Below are 14999 nucleotides of genomic sequence, written 5' to 3' on the forward strand. Positions count from 1 at the left end.
TAAGTCCACATTAATGAAGTGCTACTAACAAAGATCTATCAATGGATTTGCTAGGTGTTGGAGGATCCAGACATGGTGAACGGGATCGGCACATCTTTCTGGGAGCTACCCTTCCAGGCATGCTTGGAGTCAGAGGCGCCAAGCTCCAGTCCATCAACAAACGAAACTAGGAACAGGGATGTAGAAATCATCGTGTTCGAAGACCTTGATGACAATATCGCCAAGGGGTTCATCTCTGAGCTAGGCGAGGTCGAGAGCATGTCCGACGCGAACATCAATTGCGTCACCGAGGAAGTGGATGATTTCTATGGCCTCATTGAGGAGTTGGACGTGTGTGCTCTTGAGGACAACTGGGTCATCGAAAGGTCCTTTGAGTTCATGTCTTCCTTGGAAATGGCGCCAAACATGGAAGCACCAAGAATCGATGATAACACCGTAACTTTAAGTAGCTCTGTTAATGGCTCTCGTCCATCCTGCTTTACCGTATGGAAGAGGTCATCAGACTGGGAAGACATGGATGTGCGGGATCCCGGGGAGTCACAAAAGTTGTTGAAGAAAGTTGTGGCTGGCGGTGACTGGACAATGAGAGCTCAAGAAAGTAACATCAAGACACATGTCTTGTCGGAAAGAAGACGCCGGGAGAAGCTCAACGAGATGTTCCTAGTTCTCAAGTCATTGGTCCCGTCCATTAACAAGGTAGTATTATTTAGCATCCATTGCTTCTTAGCAAATTGCAGAAAATGTTTTCCATAGCTTTTTTCCTGGGTTGCAGATGGACAAAGCATCCATCCTCGCAGAGACGATAACATATCTCAAAGAGCTAGAGCAAAGGGTAGAAGAGCTAGAATCTAGCAGGACACCATCATGGCACCCAAAAGAAGGAACGGGACGGGGACTCCATGATGTTGCCGGAAGGAAGAAGATCAAACTATCAACTGGATGCAAGAGGAAGGCGTCGGAGTCAGAGAGGGAGGATGGCGATGGCCCAAGCAATGTTGTCAATGTGATCATGATGGACAAGGAGGTGATCTTGGAGGTGCAATGCCGATGGAAGAAGCTGTTGATGACACGAGTGTTCGACGCCATCAAGAACCTCCGTTTGGACATCGTCTCCGTGCACACATCCACACCGGGTGGCCTTCTTGAACTCAAGATACGAGCCACTCACCAGGTCTCAATCTCACCACCTTCTAATGGCGATCTGACAATATAGAATATATAACGTTTATTAAGGCTTCACATTATAGTCTCATTTACCAACATTGTTGGAATGTTGCAGGTTGCGGCTGGTTTTGCTACCGTGGCACCTGGGATGATCACTGAAGCGCTTCAGAAAGCTATAGGCAACCGCTGGCAAAATTAATATCAAAAGCATGACCAGACACCAGTAGAGCATGGTATAGTGCTCAGACACTGATGGTTATGTTCTTCAGATAGGACAATTGCATCAGATATGACCATATCAACATCAGACGTGAATGCACTTCATTTGTACACGATGACAAAGTGCATAGCAACGGTACATCCACCAGTGAGCAATATTGCGTGTAGAGTCAACTGATACTTTCCCACAATTGGCAGAGTATTGGCTTCCCTCACAACCATTTAGGTGACATGTGCCGGCTTCTCTCTGGTTAAAAATAATTAGGACGGACGCAAAAAAACTTGGAAAAAAGGTAGATCTCTTTGGCAATTGTGATAAATTGTGATTCTGTTATTCTAGTTTTGGAAAATTGAGGAGTTCGGGACCTTGTTTTTTGAGGGGAACTAGACCCTTCTGCATCTTGCAAAAATCTCCTTCACCAACATAATTCTATCAGAGCCAACTACTGGCAGCAAACACATTTTGATAAGGAGACAATTCGTTGCAACACGGTAATTAGGGACTACATACCAGTTCGTTTGGCCGTTTCTCCCAGAATCTTGAGAATCAGACCTCCCTCCGATTCTCCCAGAATTTGAACCCATATTTTCTTATAATCCTAACTGGATTGTCCCTAATGTTAGGTTTGTGAGAAAATTATGGGTTAAGATTGCCCGTAAATAGGTGGTGCCATTGAATAGATCTCTCTCTCTCTCTCTCTCTCTCTCTCTCTCTCTCTCTCTGAAGACAAAAGAATATACTTATCATGGTGTGTCCAATATTTGGGTGTCAAAGATTTGGAGGACCATTATCCAAAACAAGGCCCATATTCAGCCAGCGATAAGCCCCTCATCTCACCATGAGTCTGCATGTCCTCCAGCACCACCGAATGTCCAACTCATTGTTTTAGTTGTCTTTGTCTCTGATGGATTACAAGAAAGAAAACATAAACAATATTTTGTAGTAAAAGACAAGTCTTTTTGTGGCCCTGGTGTTGTGACTCTCACCTCATGGCGCCGTAAAAAACCATTCCTGTTGTTGACAGCAAGGCTTTCCGTTTATGTCGAGAGCAAATCATATCTCATAATATCTGGTGAGAGCAAAGAAATCGCTAGCAGACGGACCCTGATGCGCTACGAGTCGATCTCCCTTTGTCTTTTGCCTCCCACCACACTCGTTTCTTTGATGACTCACTCACCCCAATTATTATCGATGCATGCATATTACTGCTTACTATAGCTTACAGATCCGTCGTTTTTTGTTGGAATTTTATGCAGTGTGTCCTCAGCCCTCACATGCATGCTGCGCTCAGATAAGTAAGATAATCTAAACAAATCCACGACTATGGAGCCTGGCCTCACGTGTGTGTAGCCAAAGGATAAGAGTTTTACGATGGAGATGTGGCCTGGCTACGGTTTTCTTACTAAAAATGGTGTTTTCGTTCGTGTTTCTGATAAAATGCCTTCAAAGTAGGTAGGAGTATATATTTTGCTTGCCGTTGGTGTAACCAGCAAGCAAGCAGGAGTGCTTCTGTGTCCCTGTCATTTGCCCGGCTGCTCCAAGTTCTATCTATACAACGCATGCCTTGGATTCTTGGCCACTATATTTGCATATATATAGCTGCTCCAACTTCCTCTCCCAAGGCAAATTGTCAACTGGTCTGCGCACACACAGTAGAAAAAATATTTCTACTGTGCTTGAGCGAGTATACACTACTTCTTTGGACAAACATTTCTACTGTACACTTTATGAGTAGAAAAGCATTTGTATCTACTCCCTCCGTTCCTAAATGTAAGTCTTTGTAGAAATTTCACTATAAACCGCATACGGATGTATATAGATGCATTTTAAGTTTAGATTCATTCATTTTGCTCTATATGTAGTCCACCGAGTGGAATCTCTACAAAAACTTATATTTAGCAATGGAGGGAGTAGTATTGTTGTTATTGATAGTTACCCTATAAATTTGGTCAAACTTTGCGCATTTCTACTTCAGAGGAAACTTTTTCGTCTCATTTTCGAGCATCGAGGGCGGAAGGAGTATGTGGGTGGATTCGTTTTAATGGTACTTTGGCCGCATAATAAAGCCAAGGTACCACACATGCAGTTCTTCACCAACCAATAATCTACTGTAGTAATAGACCCAACGTTTCATTGAGCAAAATCTCTCTCTATCTATCTGGCTTGTCGTTGGAGAGGGGGAGAGTGGGAGGGGCCACGGTAGTGACATCGTGGACCTCACCAGTGTCTAGCCGCCTTGTTTCTTGTGGCTGTCAAAGTTTTGGAGGATCTGCATCCAAGATATATAAGGGCCATGTTTAACCAGCCATGCATATATAAGCCCCTGATCTCACCATGCATGTGGTCACAGAATAGATAGATATGATGCATTTGTCACTTATCATGCCAGTGTTGGGCTTGAAGATTTCTTCTCATATTTATACATATTTTTTGTTAGAAATCTTAAGAAAAAGATGGTGCCTGTTGAAGGCATCACACAAGTTGTGTTTAGAAGTACTGCAAAACAAAATACAGAGTAGCAAGCTAAACCTTGGAACATAAATACCTTTATATAAAAATACCACTAGAGTGTGTTCCTGTGGAGTTAATATAAGGCAAATGAATTGTATCTCATTGTTTACCTATATCTTCCCTTTGCAGAGCAGTATTTTCACAACCAGGGAATGGAAAAGAATATGGACGTGGTCATCAGATCGAGCCAGAAGAAGGTTTGTACTCATCACCTCTGTAGACTTAATTCTTCAAAAAATGTCCAGGATTCGAAAAGTTGGTTCAAGTATTGTAAGAAAAGCTTAGAAATTTAAATTATCTTCCTTTTCTAAAATTTGTTCAAAACTCAAAAAATGTTCCCACATTCTTGAAAATGTTCGTGTTTTAATTTTTTTTAAGAATTTCAAAATTGTTCAACTTTTCCAAAACTGATAAATAAAAATGTCGTCTTAGATAAATGTTTGCTACAGTACCCGCTAGTTTTCAAGAAATGCTCATGTTTAAAAAAAAGTTTGCGTTTTTGATAAATGTTAAAAAAATTCAAAATTATTTTGTGTTTTATATAAATGTTTGCTACGTTACCTCCTACTCTTAAAATTTGTTTGTGTTTCGAAGAACGTCCACGTTCAAAAAATGCTGATAATTTGAAAAAAGTTTGAGATTTCCAAAAATGTCCGAGTTTAATTATTTTTCACAACTTCTGCAAAATATTCGTGTTTTGAAAATATTCACTCTTTTAGAAAAAAAATGTTTCAGTTTTATTTTCAAGGTTTGGCGCTGCTAATTAATCAGAAGTGGTTGTTAGTCTTAGTGGTTGTTAGTCTTAGTGGCTATCAGCTCGTTCCTTGTAGTAGGAGGTCCTGCGTTCGCATCCTTGACTAGCATGTGTTTAGGATGGTTGTAGCAAAGCGAAAATGTAAACTTTTTTTTGAGAAATCTCACCACTTTATTAGATAATAGAAATATTCATAGGTACATTAGTCTGGTCACGGGGGAGTCCCAACCAAACATGTCGACCTACATCTAAATTACAGGCGAACTTGGCGAGATTGTGAGCCTCGAAGTTGTTTTTTCTACTCTCAAAAACAAAAGATACTAACTCAAAAGAGATCCTACGTTGCACTATTTCATGAACAATAGCTGAGTGTGGACCACCCGTCCCTTCATTTATGTCCAGTACCACGCCCTTGCAGTCTGAAGCAACTTTAATGTTAGACACCTGAAGATCCAGCGCCAACGCCAACGCCTCCCTGCACGCGAAGGTCTCCAGCGTTGTAGGATCAGTAATGCCTCGAAAGACTGCCGCCGACGAACCCAGATATAGTCCCTTCTGGTCTCAGCACACCGCAGAAACTGCCCCTCCACGCTTGTGTCGCGCGACTGCTCCGTCGACATTGATTTTCACCATCCCCACTGGTGGAGCTAGCCAGCTTCTTGTCCCTCCACTTGTCGCTACAGTCCTCATCTGTAAATTGACAGATTTCTCGAGCTGCTGCAGCTCATCAATATAAGAGTTAACAAACTTGGAGGTTTGCATTGGGGATTGGAAAATCCCCTCGTGGATGGCCTTCCTCCTGGCGTACCATATAGCCCATAGGGTGACAACAAGTTTTATGAATAAACTGTGATCCACCTCCTCACTCATGTGGAACAGCCAATGCTTAGCATTTGCCTCGCCGGTGTCTGCCATCTTCGCTACCAGCTCTGAATCACTCAACGCCCAGGTGCAGCGCGCCATAGAGCATGATACGAGCGCGTGCCTCCAGGAATCAGGGGAGCCACACAGTGGGCACGTGTCTCGAGTGGCCATGTTTCTTCGAGTGAGGACGTCGGTTGTGGGTAGCCAGTGCCGGGCAAGACACCACAAAAAGACCTTAACTTTTGATGGTACTTTCAGGGACCAAAGAGAGGTCCAGTCATTTTCTTCTCTTTCATTGCTCGAAGGTCCACTCCTCCCTTCGAGCCAGTTCTCTCTGGTGATCTTCGTCTTGATCATAAATTTATAAGCCGAGCTCACCGAGAACCTTCCCTTCTTCTCTGGATGCCAAGCCCAAAAATCATCAACGTTGCTGGTACATACTGGAATCCTCAAGATTGCCTCGGCATCTGTTGGCAAGAAAATCGACCTAACAAGATCATTATTCCAGGAACCAGTTGCTGGTAGAAGGAGCTCAGAGACCAACTCAGGAGGGTTCTGGACCAATGACAGCATTGGCCGCAATGATCCCTCCTTGGGAATCCAGTTATGGTCCCATATGCTTGTCGACTGTCCATTGCCAATCCTTCAGATGATGCCTTGCTTTAGTATGTCTCGCCCTTCCAAAATCGCTCGCCAAATCTGCGATGGTCGTGACCCTAATTCTGCCAAGAGGATATCAGTATTGGGAAAATAGAAGGCTTTCAAAATTCTCGTACTCAACGATGACGGCTCTTGCAGCACCCTCCAGGCCTGCCTAGCCAAAAGTGCGAGGTTAAAAAGCTCCAGATCTCTGAAACCCATTCCTCCCAAGTACTTTGGTCTTGTCATTACTTCCCACGAGACCCAAGCCGGCTTCCGTTGTCCCTCCTTGAAGCCCCACCAAAATTTTTGGATGATGGAATTTATGTGCTCGCATAAACCTCTAGGCAGCTTGAAACAGGACATGAAGTAGACCGGGATGGCTTGTGCAACTGCCTTGATCAACACCTCCTTTCCTCCCGTGGACAAACACTTACCCATCCAACCTTTTACCTTGTCCCATACACGATCACTCAAATGTTTGAAAGTGCCTTTTTTGAGTGTCCGACATCTGTAGGCATACCCAGGTATGACTCGTTAGGCACCTGAAGGCACCCCTTGACTGCATCTCTCACAATCTGAGGGCATCCCTTGCTAAAAAAGATAGACGATTTGTCCCTATTAATCCTTTGGCCTGAGGCCCCGCAGTAAGTATCCAAAAGGTGTGACACACCCTCCGCTCCATCAACACTCGCCTTGAAGAACAGCAGGCTATCATCCGCAAATAAAAGGTAGTTCACTGACAGTGCCGATGGTGCCACCTTGATGCCACTGAGCTGGGATGATTGACTCTGAGATTTTAACAGGCACGAAAGGCCCTCTGCTTCCAACAAGAAAAGGTATGAAGAGATTGGGTCTCCCTGTCGAATACCTCTAGATGGTTTGAATTCTCCAATTTATTTCCACTAAACAGAACTGTGAAGGATACCATTCTGACCATTCTCATCACCATATTGATCCACGGTGCTGCAAAACCAAGTTTCCTCATGATAGCTTCTAGATAATTCCACTCCACTCTGTCATATGCTTTCATCATGTCAAGCTTAAGAGCACAATAATTGTTGTTCTTGGACTTATTCCTCTTCATAAAATGCAAACACTCATATGCTGAAATTATGTTATCAGTTATAAGCCTGCCAGGCACGAAGGCTGACTGCTCTTCAGAAATAATCTCGGGCAATAAAACCTTCAACCGGTTAGCCAAAACCTTTGAAGCAATTTTGTAGAAGACATTGCATAGGCTGATCGGTCGAAATTGAGATAAAAGAGTAGGTTTTGATACCTTAGGGATTAGAACCAGAATCGTGTCATTGACACACTCCGGGCTTTCTTCTCCTCGCACTATACTCAATACCGCACGGGTGACCGCAGCTCCACAAATATCCCAATGTCGTTGGAGGAAGTGCGCGGGGAACCCGTCAGGCCTAGGAGCCTTCGTTGGGAACATCTGAAAAAGGGCTTTCTTCACTTCTTCATCTTTATAGGGCGCCAATAGAGTGTCATTCATTGCTGCTGTGACCTTTGAGGGTACATGTTGGATAACATCATATAGTCCCTCCACCCCCTCTGATGTGTACAGAGTTTTGTAGAAATCTAGAGCTAGTTGCTGCATTTCGGATAGGTCATCCGTTAATTGACCGTCCTGCTTCTGCAGCGCTTTGATCAGATTTTTGCGCCTTCTGTTGGACGCCCGGAGATGGAAAAAGTGTGTATTCCTATCCCCTTCTGACAGCCATGCCACTCTTGATCTTTGGCGCCACATTATCTCTTCACGAAGATAAATCGTTCGTTTTAATCTCAATATGGCTCGGTGCAGCCCTCAATGGATCATTCCTTAATCTTTCCAAATCTCTCTTCAACCTCTTTATCTCTGCCTTGACACTGCCGAAAGTTGACTTACTCCACTCGCCCAAGTTGTTAGATCGAGATTGCAAGTTCGCTCGAACTTCCGCAGCCGTAAGATTAGGGCCGTTCGCCTCCCATGCATGTTGGACGGTGGGGATTAGCTCGGGATGCGTGTCCCACATGCACTCGTACCGGAGCTGCCGCTGCACTTGCGTACTTTCTGGTGGCTCAAGCATCATTCTGATGGGCGAATGATCAGAAGTAGCGGCTGTTAGATGCTCCACAGCCGCTAGTGGAAAGCATGATCCCCACTCGGGAGTGCACAAAGCTCTATGTAGTCTGACTCTTGTGTAAGATCCCCCTGTAACTTTCTTTTCGAAAGTCCATTTGCGACCCTGGAAACCAAGGTCGATTAACTCGCACACGTCAACTGCGTCGCGGAATCCTTGAATCTGAGTAGCGAAAATGTTAACTAAGAGCATGTATAGTCGGACCCTTCAAACCCGCCTCAAACACCAGGGCAGGACACTCGGTCACTGATCGGTCACGAAAAAAGACCTAGATGGGCCCCTCAAACCGACCTCAAACGCCAGGGCTGACTGGCACCCCTCATTTCCAGCCCAAATATGGAGCGGATATGGGGGAGCTCGGGCGCGCCCGGACACGACCACCTAGCCCGCACTGACCCGCATCTACCGCACATATATTCGTCCCCATCCGCTCGTCGGACCAAACCCTAGAGCCACTTCACTCCACTCCCCGCCACTCCCATCTGCCACCGAAGATTACCTCCGGTGATCTCCGGCCTTCTTCGACATAGCGGGCAGCGGATCTGTGTCCTTCACCTCTAGATCCATCGACCATGAGCTCATCCCACGCGGCCCCGAGGAGGAGATGGCCGTCCGGGTTCCGCTCCGCCACTCTCGGGAGGCGGCTGCATGACGACAACGCTTAGACTCGCAACGCCGGGAATCCATTGCATCCGCACAACCGGTTCTTGGATCCGGCGTAGCTACCTCACCGGAGGCGGTGTTGTTCGTTTGGTGTCTGAATGCCGTGGCGAAAACGCAACCCCTCCGTTAGCGTGCCGAGCATGAAGCATGGCCCTCCTCGGACGATGTCATGGCGCGGCATGCTCGCCGGGCGAGGCAGCATGCACATGAGGCGGTGGAGGCCCTTGCGGGGGTGGACGTTGGAGAGGCAGAGTCACACTCTCCGGCGCCCCGTAGGGTGCACCAGTGCGGGCGCCGCAACAGCGTCCTTCCCTGGAAGGACCCGTCATTGACCTCACGTCCACCGGCACCGGCCATGTTACGGGCTTCGACGAGGAAAAGTAGGGCATGGGAGACGGCGGTAGATCGAGTCCCGTGAGCCGGCTAGTGTCCCATGTCCTACTCTACCTCACCAGCGGCCGGACATGGGCGCGGCGGAGCCGGATGACCTCCGCTTAGTATTAGGTTTACGTTGCACGTAATAATATGGATTTAAGGTTCCTAATCTGAGGTATCCGGATGTAGAATCCATTATTTAAGGCGTGACCGGTCAATGTCCGCAGACGGTCAGGGCGCGTCCGCGGGCGTTTCACAGACCGGATTTGCAAGGTCCGGTTGTAGATGCTCTAAGCGACTAAGCATACCAACTCCACGATTTAATTGCAGTGAAGTGATTACAGTTAGCTGTTGCAATCTTGCATGCATACGTCGGATACATGTGCAGTTTATACAAACATGAATGGGTGGTTCGTAAATACTTGTACGTACCCGACTTCAGTTTGCATGCATAATAAACATTTGCAATTCAACCGACTGGCCGTCTAGTAAAAACTGACTCCCAACAGAACGATGTGATTTGGAAGAATTTGGTAGGCTGAATCCCAACAGAATGTGATCGTATCGTCCTTGCTTTCTGTTTGTGGTGAGGATGACTGTGCTAGTGATGGCAACAGCTAACAACACATGAAGGTACGGGAGGGTGCATGATTGTTGTGTTTCTTCTTATTATTTCTACTTTGCTATTCTTCGGTTGTGTGCATCGATTCCAATGCGATGACTTCTTCGCAAAAAGTGGAGGATGGGATCGAAGGACAAGCAGGATTGGAATGATGGGGTGATTCTGTTGCTGGCGTCCAGAGTGAGTGGTAACTTCATTTTGTGCTCTTGTTCGTTGTTCTCAGCTTCTATGGCTTACTGGTTTTGGTAGGCTGTACGTAGCCCTTCGTCGGCTTTGTGTATGTCTCGGGTGTTCATTTGGGCTGAGGTATGCACGTGTGTGAAGGTCGTGTTAACAGTGTTGTTGTAGTTGTCAGTTTTCTTCATTGAAAATTGGGGGAAAAGAGTTGCTCGGTTTGAAAAGAAAACAATTTATATATATGTTATATACGTGGCTAGCTGCCTCTCTAGGCCTTTACCCGTCCCTCTCCCTCTCTCTCTCTCTTGCCTTGATAGAATTTGATTCTGCCGTTAGCTGTTGCAATCTTCAGCCCGGAAGCAAACGACGCATGCAGCTGCATGCGTACGTGGGATGCATGTGAAGCTCATCCATACAGGAATGCATGGGTGCTATTTTGGTGTACCCGACTTGTGGCAACCTTTCAAGATCGAGGGAGAGAAGGGAACGGGTCAGATTACAGATGCGTCGTCGCATCACCTCCTCTCTACTACGGTCCCGCTCGGTAAAGTTTATCGGCATGTTAAAGTTTGGCATATATCCTCATGTGCTAAGGTGCAAAGTCATTGTCATTCTGATCTCTATGGGTACGCCTGCCACATTTTTGCACAGGGGCATTCTGGGACAATTCTCATTGGACGACGGAATATCTTCTACAAAAACACATCGGTTTTCTCGACCCACTTTGTTGTTACTTGATTCCGATGGATAAAACCACTATACATCCACGGATTATCTACCATCCTCTGCTTTATTGGAAGCAACACAACAAAATTAAGGTTTTATTTAAATTAATCACATCGAATTTTTATTTTCTACCGGGTTGATGAGAAACGGCATTGAATCTACCTACATCTCCAATAGGTAAAGAGGGTCCTAATCCCACCCCAGGATGTGTAGATTGAGTACGTTCTTCATACTCTACCCCGTTCCAAGACAAAATTTTGGCAACTCCTCCCCCCTATTCCCCGGACACACGCCTAGGAAAAAAGCCGGGAGAATATGCATTCAGAGAACAACGGGGAGGCGCCGCCTAAATCCTGTCTCGGAACGGGGTAGAGCATGAAAACGTACCCAATCTACACATCCTCAGACTGTCCGTGAAAAATGCTGGACAATCTGAAAGAGTTGCGGTGATAAATACACAAAGACACGTATGTTACGCGACTAGACATGAAAATGGAATCGTGACATGAAAAAAAGCAAATGAAGAGATGGATTTGTAACTCACCCTCGACTGTAGAGGATGTAGTCGAACAACGGAGGGATGCTCAAGGACCACAACTCTAACGGCGATCACTCAATGGGGATTTCCCTATTAATAAAGCAAACCAACCAACAAATAAACCAGTTTGCACAATCAACTTGAGTAGCAATTTCAAACAGCACAAGCAAGCGGCAATGGAGGTGTCCATACTCCAATACCAAAAGATGCCTAAACGAATGAATAGAACAAAGCTATATAAGACAACTTTGAAGAGTGAGGACGTTTGGCTGCCGAGAGTCGAATTTTTAATTTTGAATATAAAGGTCTCCATAGAGCTCGGCCTCCAGATGCAATTTCCGAAGATGAGTGAGGACGTTTGGCTGCCGAGAACAATGGAGGCCAAAAAATTTCAAATTTCAAATTTTCTGTTTCAAATAATTCTGAAAAAATATGCATGTATATAAGGATGTAATCTACATGTGCATAGAAATTCACGATGAAATACCTTGAATTGCGACATGTACAAAAAAGGCAAATTCATGGTCTAGTAGGATGAATAGTATCATGTGTTAAAAAGCTTTAGATTTGTCTTTTTTGCACAGCCCATAATTCAACGTATTTCGTCCTGAAAAATGTACGCACTTATGCATTATGCATTTGTCTATCTCTGAATTCTTTTTTTCAGATTGTTTTTGAAAAGTAGAAATATGAATTTTGATGAATTTTAAATTTCAAATTTAAAGGTCTCCATGGAGCTCGTCCTCCAAATGCAATTTCCGAACATTGAAGTATATCCTTATTTAATTTTTTTAGTTTTATCAAGAACACTTGACGCTTACTGTTTTCTTCTCATTCTTTATTAGTCTAGCCAGTAGGATACTACATGCATACTTGATGTTAGGTGGGACTTGCAGCATGAGTGAGTCAATAATAAAGCGCTTGCTTCAGCTACCCAACAAGAAAGAGAGGGAGATGGTTGGATGTGCAACTGCTTTCCCCCGTTATCTGCTCAATGCCGTGACAGCAAAAAGAGTCACACGCCATCTGGCCTCAGCGTCGGCCCGATGGCTGCTGTTGCACACGCCAAGGACGCCGCCAGCGTCACCGTCGAGCTCGCGGACGAGGCGCGCGTCCGCGTCCAGGCCTGCAGCGACTGGATCATCGACTCGGTGGCAAACGGCGGTGACATCTACGGCGTCACCACGGGCTTCGGTGACATCTACGAAGGAAAATGCAGACAATAATGAATAAATAACTCTGAATTTTATATCATGACAGACTGGCAAATGTTTTAGTTGCTTCCAAAGTTTCATTATGGAACGACATTTGTAGGACTCACGGCGAAAAAGATGAGCACCCTACAAAGCTTTCGAAAATAGCTTCTTTTGGATCATCGGTTTTCTTTAGCCACGAGCTCCAGAAATGTTATTTCATGATGTAACCTTATAAGCACTCAAAACATTTGTCTATGTATCATAAAAATACTAAAATTACTTAGATACTTTGTAAAAAAAATAGATTTCCAAGCTCGTTTGAGCTCAAGCTAAGAAACATCAGGAACCCACTAGAGAGTGCATTTTCTACCATGCACGGTATATACTGTGCATTTATCTGCCGCTTAATTATTTCAGGGTCCTAAAGAAATCACAATCTAACCTGCTGTACATTTCACTTTTCTCCACCTTTCTGTCACGTGGTCAGTTTGTGTGTGTCAGCCTTTTTTAAATAGCGTCCTTCCGTTTGAATGCCTCCCACTCGTTGCAACTCTATCCCAGAAATATATTTTCACTTTCTATTTAACGATCTAGTTGCTTGATATCTTCTGAAATAAAAGTTTGTGTTATATTCTATTTGGACAAATATGTTTATACCAAAGAGATATATTAAAAAAGACCTATAGAAAATTGGCATATGAAAAACTCGATGAAATGGCACATACATCAGTTTTTTACAGTTTCGTAAGGCCTCTCCACGTTTCATATCTGAATTTTATAATTTTTGAAAATATATTCAAGAGTGATCTTATTTCAATGTTCTTTTCACAAGGAACATAAATACGCAAATGTATTGTAAATCAAACTTATGGTTCAAAAGATAAAACAAATATAACTTTTAGAATCATATAAAAAAACCTGAGTGAGTGTAGTACTACTCGTCTCTACTTTAATTTGTGACTGAGAGGAGAGATATTGCACGTAATAACTACGGGAAAAGGTTGTCCGGGAAAATAGTGACTGATTGATATGAGAGGTGACAAAAATTAATAGAAAGAAGGGGTCATGAATTTGAGGTTAACTAAGCAACACAACGACCAGATGCATTCTTCTTCTTATATGAAAAGGCAGTGCTCCTGCCGGTTCGTAAAAAAAAATCCGAATCTCAAAGATAACCAGTGGCTGATACATGCACGCTACAAGGGAGAATGTATTTTCTCGAACCCACTACCGTCCCTCCCTTTGTTAGCGGTGGCTACTGCCAAAATTGCAGGAGTACTAAAATATGCGCATGGTATTGAGATGCAAAATTGTATACTCACCTGACAAGCTCGACCTGGAGGCCGTGCCCATCTTTTGTGCGACGGTGGGATGTGCCACCGAAGCCCATGGTGACGCCGTAGATGTCACCGCCGTTTGCCACCGAGTCGAAGATCCAGTCGCTGCAGGCCTGGACGCGGACGTGCGCCTCGTCGGCGACGGCGAGCTCAACGGTGACGCTGGCCGCGTCCTTGGCTTGTGCAATGGCAGCCACCTGGCCGGCCCTCAGGCCGGCCCCCAGGATCCTGACGACAGGCTCACGGAATCACGCCACCATGCGCTTGACCTCGTCGAGGTGGCTGCCGGTGAGCTCGGCCGGCGCGACACTCGAGAAATGCGCCATTTCTTGTTGCTAGTGGATGAGGGTGATGGTTCGGTTGAGGGTAGTGGATGATGAACCGAGCTCTTCTCTTGGAGGGAGCTAAGGCAGATGGTATGCTTAAATAAGAGATGGGGCGAAATTGCCGCTATCGCCGGGCAAGGCTCTCCGCCACGCGATCTGCGTGTGAAACGGCGATACGATGAAACGGGAAGGGAAAAAGATGGTGTGTGTTTTTGGTGTCACGGCATTGAGGAGATAACAGGGGAAAGCGGTTGCACATCCAACCATCTTTTTCTTGTTGGGTAGCCGAGCACTACTAGAAAAAACCTTATACACGGCATCTTAGCAGTAGCGCTGGACAAAACAGGGCGCTACTGCTATTTAGTAGTAGCGTTTTTAAATAGACTGCGCTACTGCTACTATTTTAGCAGTAGCGTGTTTTGCGAAACCGCGCTGCTGCTATATTTGTACTGGGCGCAGATGGCTAGCCCCACTTAGCAGTAGCGCGTACCACTGACAAGCGCTACTACTACGGACTGTAGCAGTAGCGCGTTTCTCTGAAACGCGCTACTACTTACTTACCTTATCCTGAAGCGGTTCACCCTCTTACACTCACTCCCTCTCACTCGCTCTCGCCCGCACCGAACCCGTACATCGCCCGCCGCCGCCACGCTGCTCCTCGCCGAGGTACTCCCCCGTCCTCCTCTGGCCGCCCTCCTCCCACCGCCCCTCTCCCTCCTCCTCCTCCGGCCGCCCCTCCCTCCTCCTCCTCC

General features: G+C 45.5%; 1 protein-coding gene across 3 annotated transcripts in view; it reads left to right on the forward strand.

Annotated features, from left to right (window-relative positions):
- LOC119292366 (anthocyanin regulatory R-S protein-like) overlaps window positions 1-2035 on the forward strand; it is a 5755-nt gene extending 3720 nt beyond the window's left edge. For all 3 annotated transcript variants that reach the window (XM_037571216.1, XM_037571217.1, XM_037571219.1), the window contains 3 exons: window positions 55-696; window positions 773-1171; window positions 1280-2035. In XM_037571216.1, the coding sequence (XP_037427113.1) occupies window positions 55-696; window positions 773-1171; window positions 1280-1363 (1125 nt within the window). In that variant the 3' untranslated portion in view covers window positions 1364-2035. The remainder of the gene's footprint in view (window positions 1-54; window positions 697-772; window positions 1172-1279) is intronic.
- Window positions 2036-14999: the final 12964 nt, after the last annotated feature.

The sequence above is a fragment of the Triticum dicoccoides genome, chromosome 4B (assembly GCF_002162155.2).
Source record: "Triticum dicoccoides isolate Atlit2015 ecotype Zavitan chromosome 4B, WEW_v2.0, whole genome shotgun sequence".
Lineage (NCBI taxonomy): Eukaryota > Viridiplantae > Streptophyta > Magnoliopsida > Poales > Poaceae > Triticum > Triticum dicoccoides.